Source organism: Octopus sinensis, linkage group LG6 (assembly GCF_006345805.1).
Source record: "Octopus sinensis linkage group LG6, ASM634580v1, whole genome shotgun sequence".
Classification (NCBI taxonomy): domain Eukaryota; kingdom Metazoa; phylum Mollusca; class Cephalopoda; order Octopoda; family Octopodidae; genus Octopus; species Octopus sinensis.
In genome coordinates, this window is record NC_043002.1 from 118,682,549 (window position 1) to 118,708,126 (window position 25,578).

Here is a 25,578-nt window from a genome sequence, read left to right on the forward strand (position 1 = left end):
CTCTTCAACAGCAAAAAGTACAGCATGCACCAGTTCAATTCATAATGCTAACTGAAAAAGATAGCAAAATATTAACAACATGAATACACCATAATCACTTGCCTAACTTCACTAGCATCAAACCAAGAATGGGAGGGTTTTCTGCTACACCCTGTATCACAAGTTTCAAATCTTCTCAAGGATTTATAAAAGAGAAATAAGATTCTGACACATACTTTTCCCTAAGCACAGTACCGATATGAAAAGAAAGGAATGATTACAACCAACACTCAAAACAAGTCAGGGAGTTCATCTTGATAGCGTTTTGACTGGATTGTGCTGTAGTAAAATATCAATACAATGAATATTAATTGATCAGAAAATAGAAACACACACAAATACACAACACTTGTTCATCACTTGTTTAGTCACCCTGTTTTGCATTACAGCAATTAGCAAAATAACTAACTAAAAACTCATGGAATCTTGAAATAAAAATCGCTAAATGTCAAAACGTAAACTACACCCCTAATATTCTCCATGATAATCCCCAGTCTATCTTTAGTTATCACAACAGGTCATTATCAAAATTGTTTCCTTACTTATGCACAAGTATAGGGAAGAGGAAATAAGAAGCTGTGATGACATGTAACTCATATTATATTAAACATAACATTTGCAGGGGAACAAGGAGACGAGAGGAAAATGTCATAAGAATTTGTTCATTTATTTTTCTAAGGAAAAAAATTGGTCAAATGTGAAACCTTAGAGACCATATTTATAAAACATCCAGTTATCTAGAAATTTTGTTGGCTCTCAACATATAAGAAGGCTATTTTCACAAACAACTTTATGTTCTTCATGTTTGTGTGCTGTTTCTGTTTCACTTCCAAGTCTGGCGTTTGTCAGTGTTTGTTGCTTTACTTGTTCTAGATGACTTGCTTAATAACAGCATTCAATGAAAATGTCAGAATTATTAAATAAACTGTAAGCTTTACATCATTGACGAAATACAGCTATGCTTCAAGCCTCCACCTCAGTTGCTGCAGAATACTTCCTAGCAGTCAAAATAATTAGTCTATTAACAACATTTCAAGAGACACTTAATGAAGAGCAAATTTGTCCCATATTTGAAATATAAAAAAAAAAGGAGCCAAAAAAAAAAAAAAAAGAATCACATGCAAAGTCCCAAAGTATCAATGCTTTAAGGAAAATAAGAATTTAATTACTGACAGCCTAAAAATTGATGTAAAATTTCAGCTATCAAAATGTAATATTAGTATAAGAAGTTGTTATTTGAGGCCAGCTATGTTCCAGTGACATACAATTAAACTAACTAACCTAAAATAACTTTGACACTAACTTTCAGTGATCACAATAAAACAACTGATATTAATATCAATGAAAATTACACTTGAATTCAATTTACAAGGTATTTTTACCTGTCAAACAATAGTTTGCTAGTTGTTTTCCCATCACTGGTGCTGTGTCATACCCACAGCATAGACATATAAATCTCAATGACCCAGTCTGGTTTATAATTTCTTAACATCCAGAGCTGAGCTGAAATCTTTTTCCATGGGTGTAAGAGAATGCGATGAGAAACTACTATGGTGTACTCTTCTTTGTGAAATGTTGGAGTCAATGATGCTCTAGTGACCTAATAGCTTACAGGAAGCTACTAATAAGTAAATAGCATACTGTTTGGAGTGGTAAACAAAAAATACATAACTTATGCCTTGGCCTGGAAATTTACCATGTATTTGATCCACATTTTGACAATTATTGAAGTTGTTTAAAATTAGTTGAACTGTAGTTTTAACCATGTTCTTGTATTTTTCACTGCAATGTTTAGACCAGTGGTTCTCAACCAGGGTCCATATAAGACCTTTGGGAACCCACACAACAAAATAGTAAATTGAGGACCAACAATAGTATTTCAAGGGCCCTGAAAAAATTTTGCTTTTGATGTATGTATTGCAAGAAACAGCTAGGTTTCTTTCTCTAGCATATTACATAGTTCAACCCACACAAATTAATGTGTGAAAAACATTAATAAATAACATTCTATAAAACTAGTTTTAAAACCTTGAATGGTGATAGGTGTCCACCAGAATAAAATAGCAATCAAAGGAGTCCATAGATTAAAATGGTTGAGAACCCCTGGTTTAGATAATTTCATTTTTGTGTAAAACACTGAAAGAAAATATTGCATGTGGTACCTTAGTATGGGTCATATCCAACTTATGAGAACCAGTTAAAGAATAAAAGAAGGGTACTATACCTGCCCTCATACATCAGTGAACTTAATATCACAATACAAAAATAAAGCATTACTAGATGGACTCTTAACGTCAATTCTTTTTCAACATTCATAGATTACTTCAGATGTAACTTTAACACACATTTTACTTACCAAGTGTGTGCAACTTAGTGAAGTTTATCCTTAGATTGGTAAGTTTCAAGAGATCCTGTACTTCTGAGCTGTATGGGTTACCAATGCTAATCGATGTGGGCAAAACTTGAAAGACTACCTGAAATGAGAAATCAGTATATTTAACCATTAACAAATAGAATATATTTTGTACCATAATTTACATGGCAAACATTCTTTTTTTTTTTGTTCAATTTATTCAAAAGACTTATTTCTTTATATCTTAACATACTGGTAATATTACCTGTTTTAGTACATATAACTGGGAAAAAAGTACTGTTTCAATTTTATGATAATGGTTTCTAATATTGAAATTTGCAGATATGGTAGCATGGTAAAAGTATATATTAGTGACAGAGGTAGTATTACTACCAAGAGATAATGTTTATCCCTGGTGGTCTCAGGTTTATCTTGCCACTAGTGATATAAACAAGAGTGTATTTTGCACCAAAAGCCAATATGAGAATTTATCTCATGGTATCTACCGCAGTATAGTTTGTTCTAGTTGGAGGCGCAATGGCCCAGTGGTTAGGGCAGCGAACTCGCGGTCATAGGATCGTGGTTTCGATTCCCAGACCGGGCGTTGTGAGTGCTTATTGAGCGAAAACACCTAAAGCTCCATGAGGCTCCGGCAGGGGATGGTGGTGATCCCTGCTGTACTCTTTCACCACGACTTTCTCTCACTCTTACTTCCTGTTTCTGTTGTACCTGTATTTCAAGGGGCCGGCCTTGTCACTCTCTGTGTCACGCTGAATATCCCCGAGAACTACGTTAAGGGTGCACGTTAATTTCACGAGCAGGCTGTTCCGGTGATTCGGATCAACCGGAACCCTCATCGTCGTAACCGACGGAGTGCTTCCATCCAGTTTGTTCTAACAGAACATTCATGCTTAAGTGGGGATAAATATTACATCATGGTAAAGCAGACTAAGAGAAGGTAAAATGAAAATATTCTTGAACTTCACTACTTGGTATTTAACACTTTAGCCATATCAAGCCCAAATATGCTATCTGTTTTATGTTCAAACCAGCCAGATCCGGCTTCTCACACTTAACCAACATCATCATTCTAAAAATAAAACAACCACAGCAACAGAATTTCGAAACTACGAGAAAATGCATGATTTATTGAAAACAATGTGAATAAAAAAAGCATTACTTTTGACAGGGGAATCTGAATGCTAAAAACAATAACTATACTAAAAACAATAACTATAAGATAGTAAATAAATAATCACAAGATGTGTCCAACAAATCTCTGACTAATCATTTTTCTCTTATACCTCATATAACAAAAATAGAAAAAGAAAACAACCAACAAAGAGAAAAACTGGTGAAAATTCATGTCAAGGGTTCCTAGGGTGTGACTTTCCACCCTGAGTGGACATTTCATATGATATATGTACCCCGACTTGGTAATATTGCACCAAGCTTTATTTCAGTCAGTCACGATTTTAAAAATTCATATTAACACTTTACATTTAAACTGACCATATGAGGTGCAAATATTCTACCTGTTTTATATTCAAATCGACCAGATGCAGCCTCTCACACCTACCCTACAATGTCATTCTAAAAATAGACAGTCCCATCAAAATCTTGAAGCTTTGAGAAAATACCTGATTAATTCAAAACAAGGTGAATAAATAAGCATTACATTTGAGAGAGTAATCTAAATGCTGACAGGTATGTGCATATATATATATAGGCACCTTGAGCAATTGTCTTCTATTATAGCCTCAGGCCAATCAAAACCTTAAGTGGATTTGGAAGACAGTCATCATCATCATCATCATCGTTTAGCGTCCGTTCTCCATGCTAGCATGGGTTGGACGGTTCGACTGGGGATCTGGGAAGCCAGGGGCTGCACCAGGCTCCAGTCTTATCTGGCAATGTTTCTACAGCTGGATACACTTCCTAACGCCAACCACTCTGTGAGTGTAGTGGGTGCTTTTTACGTGCCACCGGCACAGGTGCCAGGGGGGTCTGGCAAACGGCCACAATCGGATGATGCTTTTTATGTGCCACAGGCACAGGGGCCAGGCGAGGCTGGCAACGGCAACGATCGGATGGTGCTTTTTACATGCCACCGACACGTAACTGAAACAAATCTGTGTGCGTGTGTGTGTGTGTGTGTGTGCATGTATATGTCCATCAGTGCTTGACAAGCAGTGTTGGTGTGTTTACATCCCTATAACTTTGAAGTTCAGCAACAGAGACCAATAGAATAAGTACTAAGCTTTAAAAAAATAAGTGCTGGGAGTCAATCCATTTCAGCTAAAATTCTTCAAGGTAGTGCCCCAGCATGGTCGCAGTCTTATGACAGAGACAAGTAAAAGAATAAAAGAATACATGTGTGCGTGCACACACACACACACAGAGAATAAGATTTCAGATTCTGGGTACAAAGAAAGCTGATGACTTCCACTGACAGAAAGTCACAAACTTGTAAGAGGGGAGTATAATTTATTGAATCAACAGACTGAAGGATGAAAAGCAAAGTTAACTCTAGCAAGATTTGAATTTAATACAAAGACAAAACAAAACTATTTTTGCCACTGTTCTGTTTCTGCCACTCAATTAGTCAGTATATGAAAAGAAAGTAACAGAAAACAACCCTACATCATCATCATCGTTTAACATCCGTTTTCTGCGCTAGCACGGGTTGGAAGGTTCGACCGGGGTCTGGGAAGCCAGGGCTGCACCAGGCTCCAGTCTGATCTGGTAGTGTTTCTACAGCTGGATGCCCTTCCTAACGCCAACCACTCCGCGAGTGTAGTGGGTGCTTTTTACGTGCCACCTGCACAGGTGCCAGGGGGGTCTGGCATCGGCCATGATCAGTTGGTGCTTTTAACGTGCTACCGGCACGGAAGCCAGCCAAGGCGGCGCTGGCATCGGCCACATTCAGATGGTGCTTTTTATGTGCCACCGGCACAGAAGCCAGTCGAGGCGGCGCTGGCATCGGCCACGTTCGGATGGTGCTTTTTATGTGCCACCGACACAGAAGCCAGTCGAGGCGGCGCTGGCATCGGCCACGTTCGGATGGTGCTTTTTATGTGCCACCGGCACAGGTATCACAACTACATGGAAAATTAAAATTCAAAAGAAAAGTGGTTAGGAAAATGTACATCTGGAAGGAGAGAAGAAATTACCAGAATTTCAATGAAAAGGTGGGACATGGTTAATGAATAAAAAGACAACAGACAAATCCACTGGAAAAGAAATGGCGTCAAATTGGATAAGATGTACTTTTACCTAATACAACTTTCATATAATTAAGTTATTAAATCAAATGATTTTTACCAAAATTGAGTAAAATGTTTTTTTAATATATCTTCATTATATGCTCTCTTTTCACTCTATATCCTATGTAAAATTGAAGCACTGCACTTCTTTGTTCCATAACTAATTCATCACCCATCCATCTATAATTTTCTTACTCATTTTTCACATCCAGCCCTTTCTTACTCTTCCATCATACCATGTTTTTCATCTTAATAAGACTGAGGAAAACTTCTAGTTGCTCCTTCACAGAAAGTGGTGGGAAAGAATTCGCAATATGAACAACTGACAGATATGCAATTAGCATAATTCCACACATCAATGATCTGTAGATATTGTAACAGTGCACAGATGGTGGTTATGTTTTCTTTCATATCTGGTTTGAAAATTCTGTAGATCTTATCTCAAAGTAGCATCCTGCTACCTCCAGAAGGAGCTGTCCAGAACAAGTCATTGCCCAATATTACACATTTGAAGAGAGGGGTATATTTAAATGAATGAAGGCAAGCTGGCAGAAACGTTAGCACACCGGGCGAAATGCGTAGCCGTATTTCGTTTGTCGTTACGTTGTGAGTTCAAATTCCGCCGAGGTCAACTTTGCTTTTCATCCTTTCGGGGTCGATAAATTAAGTACCAGTTACGCACTGGGTCGATGTAATCGACTTAATACCTATGTCTGTCCTTGTTTGTCCCCTCTATGTTTAGCCCTTTGTGGGTAATAAAGAAACAGGTATATTTAAATGAATGAACTCTAGTACTAGACTGGAGTTTATTTCATCAACACCAGAAAGATAAAATCAAAGTTAACATCAACAGGTTTTGAACTCAGAATGTAAAGTGATTGAAACAATGTTGTACAATGCTTCTAGGACTGTAATCCAAATAACACCTCAAATGTGTAACATTGGGTGATGACTTGTTCTGGACAGTTACTCCTGGAGGTAGCAGGATGCTACTTTGAGACAAGATCCACATAACTTTCAAACCAAATATGAAAGAAAACATAACCACCATGTGTGCACTGGTACAATACCGACAGATCATTGATTTGTGGAATTAGGTTGATTGCATATCTGTCAGCTGATCATATTGCAAATTCTTCCCCACCAAGACCAGAAGTTTGGAGGCTGAGGATCAGCCAATTATACTGACCTCAGTATTTGGCTGATACTTATTTTATTAATCCTGGAAAAATTTAAGGCAAACCAGATCTTGACAGGATTTGAACTCGGACTGTAAACAGCCAGAACAAATATCATAAGGTATTTTGTCCAATACTCTGATTCCTAGCAGAAAGCATGAAACCACAAATTTGGGATGAGGTGTTAACACTTGATTGATATTGTATGTCAAGTTCCCTTAACCCTTTTGTTACTAAACCAGCTCTGGCTCAGTGGTAAAATGTCTTATTTTCATAAGTTTTGAATTAAAATATTCCACCAAACTTTAGTCACAATTTATGTTCCCAACACTAGCTTAATGATAACTAAGTTATTTTACAAAATTCTTTTGTTATATTTAAAATGATTGAAAGAAACACAGAGCACCTCAGGGATCTGAATTTAGATAGAGAGGGACATAACTAAATACTGCATGGCATTTTACCCAACATTCCACTAACTGCTAAACAGGAAAAAAACCCATTTAAGTATGTCAAATATTTAGCTCAGTGAAAAGGGTGAAGACATGGAAGGAGAAAAGAGAACGAAAAGCAAGATGATCCCAAGAGATAAACATAGATATATAAGAAAAACAACCCCACCTACTCCTGCCCATACTCTACCGCCACTGTGCCTAACCACTCCCCACTTTAAATAAAATAATCAAAAAGGAAAGAAAATGATTTCCTAAGAAAAGAGATTAACGAATTCTAAGAAAAATATAAGAAAATAACATCAGAGTCCGTCAGCAATTAGATGGTAGCACTTGTATATAATGAAGAGGCTGACTCAAAAGGGAAACAGTACCATCTGCTAGAGAAAGGGAATAGGATTTCATTACACATCAGTTACTAACTGTTTATCATTTCCTTCTTATTCAGAGTTAGCTTCCTCTTCAACAGCTAATGGCTTAAAATGGCTCACAGATCAAACATAAAAGGAATACATTTCCTTTAGCAGATTCTTTTGTTCTAAAACTAACAGGCTAGTTCACCCCCCCCCTCTCCAACTACCAACTACACCTGTTCACTCTCTTATTTTTTTCTTTGAAATATTTACTTCTTTTCTTACATATATGCTTTTCAATTTTTCAAAAAAAATTTAACTCTTTTGGTACCATGTCTTCTAAATAAAAATGTTCCATTGAAATTCCATACTAATTTATGTTCCAAACAACAGGTTATTAGTGACAAAGTTATTTTCCTAAATTCTTCATTATTTTCAAAATAAGTGAAACAAAAAGATTCAAATTGGACAGAAATCTGGTAACGAAAGGGTTAAGAGAAATCATTTCAATTCATTTCAATAACTCTTTACTCTTTTACTTGTTTCAGTCATTTGACTGCGGCCATGCTGGAGCACCGCCATTAGTCGAGCAAATCGACCCCGGGACTTATTCTTTGTAAGCCCAGTACTTATTCTATCAGTTTCTTTTGCCGAACTGCTAAGTGACGGGGACGTAAACACACCAGCATCGGTTGTCAAGCAATGCTAGGGGGACAAACACAAACACACACACACACACACACATATACATATATACGACAGGCTTCTTTCAGTTTCCGTCTACCAAATCCACTCACAAGGCATTGGTCGGCCCGGGGCTATAGCAGAAGACACTTGCCCAAGATGCCACGCAGTGGGACTGAACCCGGAACCATGTGGTTGGTAAGCAAGCTACTTACCACACAGCCACTCCTGCGCCTAACCTGTATTGTCTTCATTATGCCATTTTTAAAAATACGTATTTTCCACCACAAATATTCTTTTATTCTTTTACTTGTTTCATTCATTTGACTGCAGCCATGCTGGAGCACCACTTTTAGTCGAACAAATCAACCCCAGGCAGCAATTAAATCATTGCTGCCATAAATCATTTCCAAAATTACCATAAGACCACAAATTCACTGGTACTTTGGGAATTCTTCCAGCCACCATTTTGATAATTGCTTCTCATTTAGGCACAAAGCCAGTGATTTTAAGAGGTGGGGATTAGTCAATACCCTCAACACCAGTATTTGACTAACACTTCATTTTCTGAACCCCACAGAAACGAAAGGCAAAGATGACCCAGGCAGTATTTGAACTCAGAATATAGGGCAAGGCAACTAAGTAGCACGTCACTCTTGTCTTACACTAACAATTCTGATTTCTTTATTACCCACAAGGGGCTAAACATAGAGGGGACAAACAAGGACAGACAAACGGATTAAGTCGATTACATTAAGGCGGCAAGCTGGCAGAAACGTTAGCACACCGGGCGAAATGCGTAGCCGTATTTTGTCTGTCTTTAGGTTCTGAGTTCAAATTCCACCGAGGTCGACTTTCCCTTTCATCCTTTCGGGGTCGATAAATTAAGTACCAGTTACGCACTGGGGTTGATGTAATCGACTTAATCTGTTTGTCTGTCCTTGTTTGTCCCATCTGTGTTTAGCCCTTTGTGGGTAGTAAAGAAATAGGTACTTAATTTATTGACCCCAAAAGGATGAAAGGCAACGTCGACCTCAGCAGAATTTGAACTCAGAACGTAAGGACAGACAAAATACTGCTAAGCATTTCACCTGGTGTGCTAATGGTTCTGCCAGCTCGCCACCTTCTTACTCTAACAATTCTGCCAATCTGATGCCTAGGCACAAGGCATGCAACTTTGAGGAGAGGAATTAATCAATTATATTGATTGTGCTGGTGCCACAAAAAATGCACTCAGTCCAATTTGTGGAGCGGTTGATGTTAAGAAGGGCATCCAACTGTAAAAAATCATGCCAAAACAGACAATGAAAAATTCTGTATAGGCAGAAGATCTGGTTTGCCTTAAATTTTTCCAGGATTAATAAAATAAGTATCAGCCAAATACTGAGGTCAGTAGTATAATTGGCTGATACTCAGCCTCCAAACTTCTGGTCTTGGTGAGGAAGAATTTGCAATATGATCAGCTGACAGATATACAATCAACCTAATTCCACAAATCAATGATCTGTCGGTATTGTACCAGTGCACACATGGTGGTTATGTTTTCTTTCTTGGTTTGAAAGTTATGTAGGTCTTGTCCCAAAGTTATGTAGATCTTATCAAATCATCCAATCCATTCCATCATGGAAAACAGACATTAAATGATGATGATGATGATCAACCCCAGTACTTTAACAATAATAATAATAATCCTTTCTACTTTAGACACAAAACCTTGAATTTTGGAGAGGGCTGTAGTTCATTACATCTGGTGTTCATAAAATAGTAAATGGAAAATAGTAAATGTTCCTGAATTGTAGACATAATCTGTCAACTGGCTTAACACCACTAGCTGGTCAATGAGCACTTTAGATAAACACAGTGTAACAAATATTCAGGCTAGGTCACTGATCTGAGGTTAACTTTGTAGTACTTCCATGCACACCACCAAAATAGTCTAAAAGAGGTATTATTTACAAACTCATTCATCCCATGCCAATACACAACAGAAATGTGTGTTTACCATAATGATGAAAATGGTTGGTAGCAAACAGCCCCCACCCCACAGCAATGATGACAACAGGTTATTCAACTTGCTTCAAGTAACAGCCAAAGCTCCTCCTTCAAACCAAACTCTTGAGCACTAAGCTTACTCTGTCAAATGTAATGCTTATTTATTCACATTGTCTTGAATTAATCACACATTATCTTATAACTTTGAGACTTGGATGTGATTGTTTGTTTTACAATATTGTAGCATTCCGATAACTTACTCTGTCAAATGGAATTACTCTTTACTCTTTTACTTGTTTCAGTCATTTGACTGTGGCCATGCTGGAGCACCGCCTTTAATCGAGCAACTCGACCCCGGGACTTATTCTTTGTAAGCCCAGTACTTATTCTATCGGTCTCTTTTTGCCGAACCGCTAAGTGACGGGGACGTAAACACACCAGCATCGGTTGTCAAGCAATGCTAGGGGGACAAACACAGACACCCAAACACACACATACATGTATATATATATATATATATATATATATATACATATATACGACAGGCTTCTTTCAGTTTCCGTCTACCAAATCCACCCACAAGGCATTGGTTGGCCTGGGGCTATAGCAGAAGACACTTGCCCAAGGTGGGACTGAACCCGGAACCATGTGGTTGGTTAGCAAGCTACTTACCACACAGCCACTCCTGCGCCTATTTATTTATTCCCATCAATTTGAATTAATCATGCATTATCTTGTAACTGAGATTTTGATGATGTGACTGTTTATTTTTAAAATGGCTTTGTAGGGTACATGTAAAAGGCACCATGATCTGAACAGTGTGTACATAAAACACGTAAAATATTAAGGGCCTGATATGGTCAGTTTAAATACTAAAGAGTTATGATATAGTTTTAGAAAGCCACTCTTCAAAAGATGGCATGATCATAGTTGCAGTTCCTTTTATCATAAGTTTACTCAATGAAGGTTGACTCAGAGCTAAATAACAATCAATAACATCTCTCTCAAAAACACACACACACATACACACACACAGTGATTGGTTCATGTACTAATAAAAGAGCCTCTACTTGGTCATTTGACTTGTTAGAAATATTCTAAAGTCTCCCTCAAATCACATATTAATACCTCAGAACAAGAACACATACAATGATTTTGTCCTAGAGTCTCCCTTAAAAAAACAATATAATCCTAGAATGAATTTTATCATGGACCAGCAGTATCGCCCAGCATTGCTCGGGTTTGTAAGGGAAATAACTATATAAGCATTTTTAGAGAGTTATAGCCAAAAAATAGCAAAAAAATGCATTAAAAATGGAAAAAAATGATGGTAAATTTTTTTTTAAATCGTTGACTCATCGTAGACATTTTTAGAGAGTTACTTCCCTTATATAATAGCGAAAAAATGCATTAAAATGGAAAAAAATTATGGTAAATTTTTTTTTAAATTGTAGACTCATCGTAGACGCGCGCTAATACCCAGAAGGGCTCGATATGAATCACGACTATAAGAAACCCGGTTTTGGTTAAACTGCACCGCAAAATGTGGGAGTAGTTAGGAATCTAAATCGTAGGAGACAGATACACAACTTCACTTTTATATATAAAGATATACTTGATCAGGGCTGATTTGACGCTAAACAACAACAACAGTAATAACTAAAGTTATGATAATGTGGTGGTAATGATGACGATTATGCTGATGAAGGTAGTGATGATAATGGTGAGGCTACTAGTCATAGCTTACAGCAGTCTGTAAAATTTCCTACAGAGCAATGCAAACATATTTTCCATTATTAAATGTAAATTGAATGATTAATTGGAAAACATTATCATGAAGGTAAGCTTTTGTTTGGTCCTGTATCAGCCTTTATAAAGCAGACTTATGATCAAAGATATTTCAGACATGGCCTCTTTTCTGCATTGTATAATGTGTCTTCCTTTTTAAACAGAGTAGGGCAATGACTCTCAATCTTTGACTTGGTGGGATACACAAGATCAAATAAAGAAATTACCAGTGCACTGTGCATCGAAATTCTTTAAAAAAAAAAAATCATGTATTTATAGGTGCAGGAGTGGCTGTGTGGTAAGTAGCTTGTCTACCAACCACATGGTTCCAGGTTCAGTCCCACTGTGTGGCACCTTGGGCAAGTGTCTTCTACTATAGCCTCAGGCCGACCAATGCCTTGTGAGTGGATTTGGTAGACGGAAACTGAAAGAAGCCTGTCATATATATGTATATATATATATATGCGTGTGTGTGTTTGTGTGTCTGTGTTTGTCCCCTAGCATTGCTTGACAACCGATGCTGGTGTGTTTATGTCCCCGTTACTTAGCGGTTCGGCAAAAGAGACCGATGGAATAAGTACTGGGCTTACAAAAGAATAAGTCCCGGGGTCAAGTTGCTCGATTAAAGGTGGTGCTCCAGCATTGCTGCAATCAAATGACTGAAACAAGTAAAAGAGCAAAAGAGCAAAGAGCATAGGCGCCAGCATGGATGTGTGGTAAGAAGTTTGCTTTCCAATCACATGGTTCCAGGTTTACTCCTACTGCATGGCACTTTGGGTGAGTATCTTCTACCATAGCCCCAACAATAACCTTGAGTAGATTTGGTAGATGGGAATTTAAAGAAGCTCTCTCTCTCTCTCTGTGAGCGAGTTTTGTTTTGTTTTTTGTCTGTGTCTGCCTTGGCAGCAGGTGTTGGTTTAAGTTTGCATGGCTGTAACTTAGTGGTTCAGCAAAGCACTGGAGTAAATTCAGTCCAATGACTGAAAGTAAAAAGATCGAATTTAAAAGCCATTATATCAGTAAGGATTTTCTGATTTTGTATCAATTAGCTATACAAACAAAATATATAATTAGGCACAGGAGTGGCTGTGTGGTAAGTAGCTTGTTTACCAACCACATGGTTCCGGGTTCAGTCCCACTGCGTGGCACCTTGGGCAAGTGTCTTCTGTTATAGCGTCGGGCCAACCAAGCCTTGTGAGTGGATTTGGTAGACAGAAACTGAAAGAAGCCCGTCGTATATATGTATATATATATATATATATATATATATATATATATATATATATATATATATATATTATATATATATATGTATGTGTGTGTGTTTGTGTGTTTGTCCCCTAGCATTGCTTGACAACCGATGCTGGTGTGTTTACGTCCCCAGCAACAGAGACCGATAGAATAAGTACTGGGCTTACAAAGAATAAGTCCCGGGGTCGAGTTGCTCGATTAAAGGCGGTGCTCCAGCATGGCCGCAGTCAAATGACTGAAACAAGTAAAAGAGTAAAAGAGTAATTAGCCAAGTCAATTTTAAATAACTTCAATTTTTCCAGTTTACTATTATAATGTTGAAATGCTTATCTATGATCCTTAACCATTAAGCATTTAAACTGGCAATATCCAGCCAAAATATTCTAATTGTTTTATGATCAAGCCAATCAGATCATATGACCTCTCACACCAACCCTACAAGGTCATTCTACAAATAAAAAGTCACCTCGTCAAAATCTGAAAGCAACAAGATAATGCATGGTTAATTCACTTTTGAATATCCTGAAATTATCAACTAAGTCAATTAAAGTCAACAATCCTTTATAAATATTTTTGAAAAATATTGACATTTTCATTTTGGGATACTTTCTACCACAAAATGCTACATTTTGAATATTTTATGCTACATTTTATTTAACTAGTCTGGCAATCCTGCAAGTGACCTGTTAGAGACTATCAGAAAGTTTTCCTACAAGAAAAATTGGATATGGCCCAACAGACCAATAAACCCCTCATAAAAAATTTACTGTCACCATTAATTATAGCATTGCATTATTTCGTATGTGTAGTACCTCTTTACAATGAGGCCAACTTCATTACTTTAAAGTTAATTCTTTGAAAATGCACATAACATACTACAAGCTATAATTTTCTCAATTAGTTGTCTAGTATCATATCATCATCATCATTGTTCGACCATGGTCGAGACAATGGAATTTACCATGCTACGCCAGACTTCACGGTCCATCATGGCATTACGGAGGTCCTGTTGCTGGATGCCTGTATCCCTGGAGATTACATCAGGGTAGTATCATAAGGACTATGCTCTCCACAAAAAAAGGCAACAGAAAACAATTAAAATGTATAAAAAGAGTACATAACAAAACTGAGTTATTGCAATGTCGTTTTTCCGCACCATTTAGTCAAGGAGGGAAATGTAATACCCATGGCCCTTTATTTGAACAAGGTCTCTGAGACTAGTGAGAGGATAGTATTCGACCAGTTTCTTTTTAGCAGAACTATTTGTTAAACAGTGTTGAAAGAGACAGACACATATACAGACACATACAATGGGTTTCTGCACAGTTCTCATTGACCAAATTCATTCATAAGGCATTAATTGACAATGGATGACACTGAAAGATAATTTCCCAAGGTGCCACACAATGGAACCAAACCCAGAGACAGACACATATACAGACACATACAATGGGTTTCTGCACAGTTCTCATTGACCAAATTCATTCATAAGGCATTAATTGACAATGGATGACACTGAAAGATAATTTCCCAAGGTGCCACACAATGGAACCAAACCCAGAGACAGACACATATACAGACACATACAATGGGTTTCTGCACAGTTCTCATTGACCAAATTCATTCATAAGGCATTAGTTGACAATGGATGACACTGAAAGATAATTTCCCAAGGTGCCACACAATGGAACCAAACCCAGAACTAATGTGGTGTCAAAGCAGCCATAACAACACAGCCATATCTCAAAAGTAACGTCTAAATGAAACAATATGTAAAGCTTACCTCTCCTCGTGTAGATGGTGCAGCATCTGAATATTTTGATTCGCAAATTACTTGATCAAGTCGTCTGATGGGTCCAGTTGGAACTCCAGGGAAAGACTGGGCACAGTTTTCAGCAAAGTAACGATAAACCTTCCACGTCTTACCAAAATCATATGACCTTTCCACCAACATTGCAGCAGGACGGAATGTTTTGAATCTCATAATCAAATGAGTGAATTGGAACTCTGCTTCCAAATCTAGCTGAATATAGACATTTTCCTTACCATTTTCAGCCTGCCACCATCGTCCTCTTTTACGCCGGCCAAATGAATACACTATGTTTTGTATCCGGTGATTAAGCGGTTGAGTTTGTAGATGTGGCGAAAAGGACTGCCTTGAATCACAATAAAAACATTTTTTAACATCTTTTAAATGACTGACAATACAGTAATGTTCTCGTTGTTTAAGACCACAGGTTGATGATGCTTGGAGATTCTTTTCTCGGCCTATAAGTAAATCACCTGTTGCAGGGTAGCAGCTTCCTTCCAAACATCGGGAATGTTGTTGCGCATACACACCTGAAATCAAAAATGCAGAAATATTCAATAACAGAAGATAAAGATAAAAAACAATAAAGCATCCATCTTCCCACCTCTTACTATTCCTAAAACACAACCAATTTATATTTTATACAGTCACTTTATGCATAATGAAAAACTTAGAGATATAATGCAAGATGATATGAAGTGGAAATAACTGCTGAAAGGGTAAATAGTCAATCCAATTGGAATAAAGGGAAAGCAGTCAAACAGATTAATGAATTTAAATATTTGGAAGAACAGATGTGAGATGATTAACCCTTTCGTTACTGTATTTATTTTGAGATGCTCTGTGTTTCTTTCAATTACTTTAAATATAACAAAGAATTTAGTAAAATAACTTAGTTATCATTGAGCTAGTGTTAGGAACATAAATTGTGACTAAGGTTTGGTGGAAGATTTTAATTCAAAACTTATGAAAACAAGACATTTGTACTCAGAGCCAGTTTCAGCCGGGTTAGTAACGAAAGGGTTAAAGAGAAAGTAAAATGTAAGATTGCAACAGCTAGTGGTCTTAGAAAAATTAAACTGTTTGAGAAAAAATAGATTACAATAATAACAAAAATTTGAATTTATGAGTAGTAATAATTTCAATTGCACACTAAGTACAAACCATAGATGTTAGACATTGAAAGTATAAAGATAGTCATGGTGTTTAAAATGAAATGAAATATAAAGCGATGCAACACAGTCTATAAACAAAATTAGGACCCCCTTCGGTCATGACTGACCGTGGGTTTGCACCTAGAAAGTTACCCTCCCAGGCACAAGTCTGGGCAAGATTGTTTACGGAAGACCAGCAGTCGCCCATGCATACCGGCCTCCCCTCTCCACGCCACCAGTGTTATCCAAGGGAAAGGCAAAGGGGCCGATACAGCTTGGCACCTGTGACATCGCAACTCATTTCTACAGCTGAGTGAACTGGAGCAACGTGAAATAAAGTGTCTTGCTCAAGAACACAACACGCAGCCCGGTCCGGGATTCGAGCTCACAACCTCATGATCGTAAGCTCGACACTCTAACCACTGAGCCATGCGCCTTCACAGAATATCAGAATAAACAGAATATCAAACTAATATCATATAAGAGAAACATACACATATGGTGTTATACAAGGAAAAGTTACTAATCTAAGGATTATCACTAACATTTTACACCCATTTTCTACACTAGTATGGGTTGGACAGGTTATTAAGACTGATGTCAGTTCTTATTTAGAGTTACTGGCCTTCTATACAGGTCACAAGGCCACATTAGCTTCCTTGTTAATTTTTAGTTTCTATGGTTGGATACCCTTCCAGTCACCAGCCACTTAGCAGAGAGTACCAAGTGCAATTTATTAGAGTACCAAGACTAGAGAGGTAGACATGTACTTGGCAACACTAAGGGCCTTCTTAACCCCACACTACTTCCATTTGTTCATTAATCATTTTACTAATTGTACTAGGAGCATTTTAATGCAGCACCAGCACTAATAGGGTTTTTTTGTAACCTATAAAAAGAGTACTCAATACTGTATGATGTCTTTGTTCCCTCAAGGCAACAAGAAAGGGAAGGGGGAACTGAAAGAAGAGTGAAAACCCAAGATGAACCAGGCTTTTTTTTTTTTTTTTGGTATAATTTAAAGAAAACATACCAATGTAATAATATGCCAGGAAAACAGAGAGAACTAATGTTATATAAGAAAACATAGGTCATATAAGGAAAATGTAGAATCTAATATTTCATAAGACGAACCCGGGGCGATCTAATGTTACATAAGGAAAACAGATTAATCTAAATAAAGACTAAACTGATTTTTAATGCAAAAACAATCAGAAATGAAAATATCTTAATTTACTTTGAAATAAAACATTTAAAAAGTGTATTTATTTTTCAACATTTAAAAAAAATTTTTTTTAATTTTCTTCCTAAACATATCTAGTTATCATATAATTTAGAGAATTTGAGGAATAATTTTTTAAATAATCTGTAAAAAATTAGAATTGAGGTCAAAAATTCTTCTCCATTGAATCTCACAGACAGACACACACACAAGCATTTATCAATGTGTCTGCAGTTGATATTTTAGACAGAAGTTTGAAATGAGAGTAAGGGGGGTGAAAAAACAAACAAACAAATAAATAAGAAGCAGAATGTGAGAATTTCATTTGGAAATCAAAACAGTTTAACTTCTACAGTTTACATAAAATTTGATTTCTTTACAGCTGATAAACATGTAGCCAAACTACCTAAAAAATATCGAGGTGACAACTTAGACTGATAGAAAACAGCTGTACACACATCAACTGAAGCAAAGAAATAAATAACGACAATAACTTGTTTGTCCCCCCACTTTTTTCTTTTTTATTTTATTTTTATATATATAGTTTGTCTAATACATGCAAGAAGGCAAGCCAGTCATAGGTCTTTAGTAACATGGGAATGAATATTTCACATTCTGAATATTTAATACACTCACTACTAAAAAGCATTCTTCAAACTAATGTAGATGTGGTTATGTGATTTTTTCCCCCAGTATTTCCCTGCTTTTTTTGCTTTTTTTTTTTAAACCAGAGATAGTTAATTCAAATGCTGTTCAACGCATATACAGTGGTTCACTTGGATTTTTAAAAAAAGACTACACTGCTAATTAAATGTTATTCCTGTTTTCAATTCAAACTACATATGAATGACAAGAAATTTTTAGTCATTTAAATGACAAAGGTTTAACCCTTTTGTTACCAACCTGGCTGAAACCGCCTCTGGCTCTGAGTACAAATGTCTTGTTTTCATGAATTTTGAATTAAAATCTTCCACCAAACCTTAGCCACAATTTATGTTCCTAATACCAACTTAGTGATAACTAAGTGATTTTTTTACTAAATTCTTTGTTATATTTAAAGTAATTGAAAGAAACACAGAGCATCTCAACAGAAATCTGGTAACAAAAGGGTTAAGTGCTAAATACAATTATTAATAAACCCACAAAAATGACTATCATTAGTTGAAGATGATGTTAAAGAATATATTAATTTTAATATTCAGTATTACACCCAATCTTTGCAAGACAAACTATTAACAACTGAGACCCCCTTCAGTCATGACACTGACCATGGGATTGCACCTAGAAAGTTACCCTCCCAGGCACAAGTCCAGGTAAGGTTGTTTATGGAAGACCAGCAGTCGCCCATGCATACCGGCCTCCCCTCTCCACGCCACCAGTGTTATCCAAGGGAAAGACAAAGGGGCCGATACAGCTTGGCACCTGTGACGTCGCAACTCATTTCTACAGCTGAGTGAACTGAAGCAACGTGAAATAAAGTGTCTTGCTCAAGAACACAACACGCAGCCCGGTCTGGGATTCGAGCTCACAACCACACGATCATAAGCTCGACACTCTAACCACTGAGCCATGCACCTTCACATTAACAACTATAAGATTGTAGGAGTGGCTGTGTGGTAAGTAGCTTGCTAACCAACCACATGGTTCAGTCCCACTGCATGGCATCTTGGGCAAGTGTCTTCTGCTATAGCCCCGGGCCGTCCAATGCCTTGTGAGTGGATTTGGTAGACGGAAACTGAAAGAAGCCTGTCGTATATATGTATATATATATATATATGTATGTGCATGTGTATGTTTGTGTGTCTGTGTTTGTCCCCCTAGCATTGCTTGACAACCGATGCTGGTGTGTTTACGTCCCCGTCACTTAGCGGTTCGGCAAAAGAGACCGATAGAATAAGTACTGGGCTTACAATGAATAAGTCCCGGGATCGATTTGCTCGACTAAAGGCGGTGCTCCAGCATGGCCGCAGTCAAATGACTGAAACAAGTAAAAGAGTATACTGAAATCTGTAGAAAAGGGTAAAAACTTATCATCAGAGAAGCAATCAAAAACTGTCCAACTGCAATCAATGTTTTAAAGCCATAGTTACTTAAGAATGATGCTCAGTAACAACTGATCACCATGCTACAGGTATCTCATTAAAACTTGTGTCTATTCTCAATGTCCTAAAACAGGGCAGCCAAAAAAAAACTACTGCCAGAATTAACCAGTACAGTTATCATTATCATTTGTGTGTGTGTGTGTGCATATATATATATATATATATATATATATATGGAGGCGCAATGGCCTAGTGGTTAGGGCAGCGGACTTGCAGTCGCAGGATCGCGGTTTTGATTCCCAGACCAGGCGTTGTGAGTGTTTATTGAGCGAAAACACCTAAAAGCTCCACGAGGCTCCGGCAGGGGGTGGTGATCCCTGCTGTACTCTTTCACCACTCTTTCTTCTGTTGGCCTGCTCGCTTAGCCAGCGGGGTGGCGTCATTCGAAGGCTAAAACAATGCGAACGCATTGTGACCAGCGATGTGTAACGACATCTGATGGTCTGGTCGGTCACATGATATATATATATATATATATATATATATATATATATATATATACGTGTCAGCTAAGAGATCCTAAGTCAAGCAGAAGATTCACTCCTCATATAACTGTCAGTAGAGTGGGTATATTATCTGAATTTTATAGTATTAAGCATCCATCATGTCTGGTCTTACCAATCGGTTTCACTTAAAGAATATAATGGAGTGTTAGGTAACAATCCAATTATATAACTCTATGCTCATCATATCAGCTATCTCTGATGAGCATAGAGTTATATGATTGGATTGTTACCTAACACACCATTGTATTCTTTATGCAAAACTGATTGGTAAGACTAGCCATGATGGATATGTGTATGTGTCTGTGCGTGTGTGTGTATGTATATATATACATACATACATACTGGAGCCTGGCGCAGCCTCCTGGCTTCTCAGACCCTGGTCGAACTGTCCAACCGATGCCAGCATGGAAAACGGGTGTTAAACGATGATGATGATGATGATATATATTTATATACTAGCAGTATCGCCCGGCGTTGCTCAGGCTTGTAAGGGAAATAACTATAAAGCATTTTTAGAGAGTTATAGCCAAAAAATAGCAAAAAAAATGGAAAAAAAATTATGGTAAATTTTTTTTTGAGAGTTAAAAAAGGTGGAGTTGCGTCCCCTAGACAGTCTGTGGTTTGGGTTTCTGATTCTCGACCCCATGTCGAATTTATCGATTTTTTTCAGAACTGGGGGAACTTTTCAAAATTTTCGCTGCGTTAGTTTTGAATTATGACATTGGGCTATGTGTGTGTTAAGTTTCATCAGAATCGGTTGAAAGCCGTGGTCAGAGTGAGGGTACGAGAAAACAGACACACAGAAAACGCACAGACAAACTGCCGTTTATATAGAGATATATATATATATATATATATTTCTTTACTACCCACAAGGGGCTAAACATAGAATGGACAAACAAGGACAGACAAAGGGATTAAGTCGATTACATCGACCCCAGTGCGTAACTGGTACTTAATTTATCGACCCCGAAAGGATGAAAGGCAAAGTCGACCTCAGCGGAATTTGAACTCAGAACATAATGGCAGACGAAATACAGCTACGCATTTCGCCCGGCGTGCTAACGTTTCTGCCAGCTCGCTGCCTTAATATACATACACACATAATACCTTGTAACTTACATGCTTTCAAATTCAGTCCTTCTATGAACCACCTAGTGCAAGTACCTACTACAGCTCCAGGCCCAATCAATGGCCTGTGAACGAGTTTGGTACACTGAAACTATGTAGAAGTTCGTCATATATGTGTGCCTATGTTTGTCCTCCACCCTTGCTACTTGACAAATTGTATTAGGGGAGGACAAACATTGGTTAGTTTGCAAGCCCATAGGTGGTACCAAAATAGAATAGAGGATAAGCCATAACACTTTTAAAAATAAAATGGTGCTATGTTTTATCTCAGCAAAATATAAAAAAATATGAATTTTTTCAAAAAGTTGTTGAGAAGTAAATAGCAAAAACTAAACAGGATGTGTGTGTGAGAGAGAGACAGAGACAAACAGACAGAAATTTTTATCTTTTACTTGTTTCAGTCATTAATGTGTTCATGCTGGGACACTGCCTTGAAGGGTTTAGTCAAACAAATAACTCACAGTACTTATTTTTAAGCCTTGTACTTATTCTACCAGTTGCTTTTTGCTGAACAGCAGGGATGTAAACAAACAAACACCAATTGTCAAGCAGTGGTGGGGAACAAACACGTACACACACACACACACACACACATATATACCAAATCTACTCACAAGGCTTTGATTGGCCTTAAGCTATAGTTGAAGACACTTGCCAGAGATACGAAAATATTCCTAAACCAAAGCATGTGAATGTGTGTGAAATTGATATTTTTTTTTTAGATATCATCCAAACACTTTCATCTACACACACACACACACACACACACACACACACATATATATATATATATATATATATATATATATATACATATATATATATATGTAGGCATGGCTGTGTGGTAAGAATCTTGCTTCCCAACCATGTTTCCAGGTTCAGTCCCACTGCATGGCACCTTGGGCAAGTGTCTTCTACTATAGCCTCGGGCCGACCAAAGCCTTGTGAGTGGATTTGGTAGACAGAAACTGAAAGAAGCCCATCATATATATATATATATATATATATATATGTGTGTGTGTGTGTGTGTGTGTGTGTGTGTGTGTGTGTGTGTGTGTGTGTTCCCCCACCAGTGCTTGACAACTGATGTTGGTGTGTTTACATCCCCGTAACTTAGTGGTTCAGCAAAAAAAAAAGACTGATAGAATAAATACTACGCTTACAAAGATTAAGTCCTGGGATCAATTTGTTCAACTGGAGGCAGTGCTCCAGTATGGCTGCAGTCAAATGACTGAAACAAGTAAAAGTATAAAATATATATATATGCATACATATGTGTATGCATAAGCACATGTATGACATTAAATATTAAGATTTTCTTTGTTTTGTTTGAAAGTTTTGGGGGTGGTTTTGTCTATAACTGGCAAAACTGTCACATACAAGATTCAGTCATGGAAACAAAAAGCCATATCACTTGTGTGTGTGTGCATGCATACATGCACTCATTTTTGTATGCATGAGCTTCATTCAAAATTGACATACAGCACGTTTTGTCTTCAATTCATTTCCTGTTTTTTTGTTTTTTTTTGTGTGTGTGTTTTTAATATATATACTATGAAATTAAGTGAAAAGATTTTTCTCACAAAATTTATGAAAAAAATTGCAGTTTCATTTTGTTTAAAATACCTGCTACTCCAATCATTGCAAAACCTCTCACTACAGCTCACAGTAATTACCAGTTTTTCACTTCCCTCACCTCCATTTAACATCACCAACGGTCATCCTCTTCCTCTCTATTTGTTATTTCTTGCAAACAAAAACAAGATCACCAGATGCATTTTGTCAATGACAGGCATATGCCTAAACAAAAAATGTTGCCTCTGATATATAGGAAACAGGTGAATAATACATTCACTGATATTGGGAAGAGCCACTGGGCTGAATAAAATCAGGTGTACTCAGCTGAAGCAACATTAACCCTTTTGTTACCAACCCGGCTGAAACCGGCTCTGGCTCTTTAGTATAAATGTCTTGTTTTCATAAGTTTTGAATTCAAATCTTCCTCCAAATTTTAGTTAAAATTTATGTTCCTAACACTAGCTTAATGATAACGAAGTTAATTTACTAAATTCTTTGTTATATATTAAAAAAAAATAATTGAAAGAAACACAGAGCATGTCAAAATAAATACAGTAATGAAAGGGTTAAATACAAATAGCCATCTATGTATAATACCTAACGTATATGCATTGCTGACAAGCAAGATAAAGTAATCATTGTTTCTAACATAACCATAAGGTCTGCAATTTGGACAAGAGGATTTGTCCATACTATCAACTCCAGGACAACCCACAGAAGAAAAAAAAATCCTAAACTTCTACATAGCAAAACCATCAATATTTTCTGTCCTAGTTTACAACAGAAATCCAACACAAAAATGTGTTTTTATAAGCATTATGTGAAAATAGCTTTAAGAGCGGCAGAGTAGGTATGAGGTTAATTTCATATTTAACAGACAAAGAATGAAATAAAAACAACTAATGGAAAACAGAAAGCTATTAAAATCTAAATAACAAAACAAATTTAGCTCAATACTAACAAACTACAGGAAGATGATATTAATATCTAATAATAATTGTTATTCCTCCCCCACTTAATTGCATTGATGAAAATTTCACAAGGATTAGACAGTTCTACTAATATAAAATGCTCATTAATAAAATTAGAGTGGCCAAATTATAGAAGAATTTGACACTGGAAGTAGAAAGTAATTAGCAAGTAAGAATAACAATGTAATTAGAGTTAGAATTTTAGTTAAACATCTCATAAAACAAGTTTGATGAGATAATCAGAGAATTTTGGTAAAAAATGGTTTTAAAGGCAAAATTGATAAGATATTGGAAAATAAAAAAAAAAACTTCTGCCAATCATTTATTCAGATATTAACAGACATTCCTTTTATTCTTTTCCAAATTAAACAGTTTGGTGAAAGAATAAAAATGATGCAGCTGTGGTTAAAGAGCTTGATATGCAAACAAATCTTAGATTTGATCAAACTGCATGGCTACAAAACAGCATTACCAAGGAAACACTGTTTAAATTGCTTCCTCTAGGTTTCCTAGAATGAACCACTCATGGCATCTATATATATTTACTGCAGCTCATGAAAACTTGACAAGTCAAAAATACCATACTTAAGACTTTTCAAACAAATTTTTGCAAGTATATAGTCTCACTATCTTAATTCTTAACCCTTGTTAATTAGTTGGACTGTTAGCATTCATTTGTTTTAATACTTCCTGTGCAACATTTTAACAATTAAAATCAAAAAGTTACTGTAATTCTATATATTGTTGGCTATGTGATTTGGCTGGTATGCAGTGGGTGGGCACCTGTCACTGAAGATTTGCAGCATGTTGAAATCATGTAATCTGACAGTTTTAGCACCCACAGTAGACAATTCTCATCTGCTAATGATATATATGTGATTTTATGTACCATGCACCTATATGAGACGACCTTCCAAGGTAATTACCACAGTATTTAAGATTCAGCATTCTAAGAAAACATCCATGTTAAGAATGCAATCTGAGAGGTTTGGCAGGTATTTTTAGCAAGTTTTTCCACTTCATACAGGTTCCTTCATTGGCTCAAAGCACTTCACATAGTATATAATAAAGATGTCACAGAACTAATAAGACCATTTCCATTTTAATCAAATAATGACTGAAAATTATCCAGTTATTAGATTTCTTACATATGTACATGATCAGAAACTGTGAAATAATGTAAGCATAAAAAATTTGGAGATATTTCAATATAAGCAATACACTAATAACCATATAGTTATCTTTATATATTTGTTGTGCAAGATTTTTTATTGGCTAAACTGGCAAAATGACCATTCCGAAATATAACAACATATAGTTATCATTCTGGTATATCAACCACCAGAAATGTGAATTGATTGATAAGACAGAATGTCAAAGGCATATAGGAAATATATATAGGGAAACAAATGCACAGACTTGTGTGTGTGTGTATATATATATATATATATATATATATATTCCTTGTGTTATTTGTCCTGTACTCTATGTTTTTGTTGTTTAAGAAAAATGTCCTGTTCCTTGGGTTTGTGTCTATGTTTTTGTTTCTCATTGTGTTCGACGTTTTTTTGGTGTCCTGTACTCATATATGCGTGTATATATACATGTAGAGGTAGGTACGTACATATATGTATATATATATGCATATGTTTTATTTATTAATATATTATATGACGCATGCATCCCTTTCTAAGTAAGATTGTTCTTCATATACATATATATATATATACATGTATATATATATATAT

At 36.6% G+C, this 25,578-nt stretch overlaps 1 protein-coding gene across 1 annotated transcript in view; it reads right to left on the reverse strand.

Moving 5' to 3' along the window:
- Positions 1 to 2,371: 2,371 nt before the first annotated feature.
- Positions 2,372 to 25,578, reverse strand: part of LOC115213343 (laminin subunit beta-1) — a 96,755-nt gene continuing 73,548 nt past the window's right edge. The window contains exons 3-4 of the mRNA XM_029782278.2: positions 15,140 to 15,696; positions 2,372 to 2,513 (exon numbers count right to left, since the gene is read on the reverse strand). Coding sequence (XP_029638138.2) covers positions 2,388 to 2,513; positions 15,140 to 15,696 — 683 coding nt within the window. The 3' untranslated portion in view covers positions 2,372 to 2,387. The remainder of the gene's footprint in view (positions 2,514 to 15,139; positions 15,697 to 25,578) is intronic.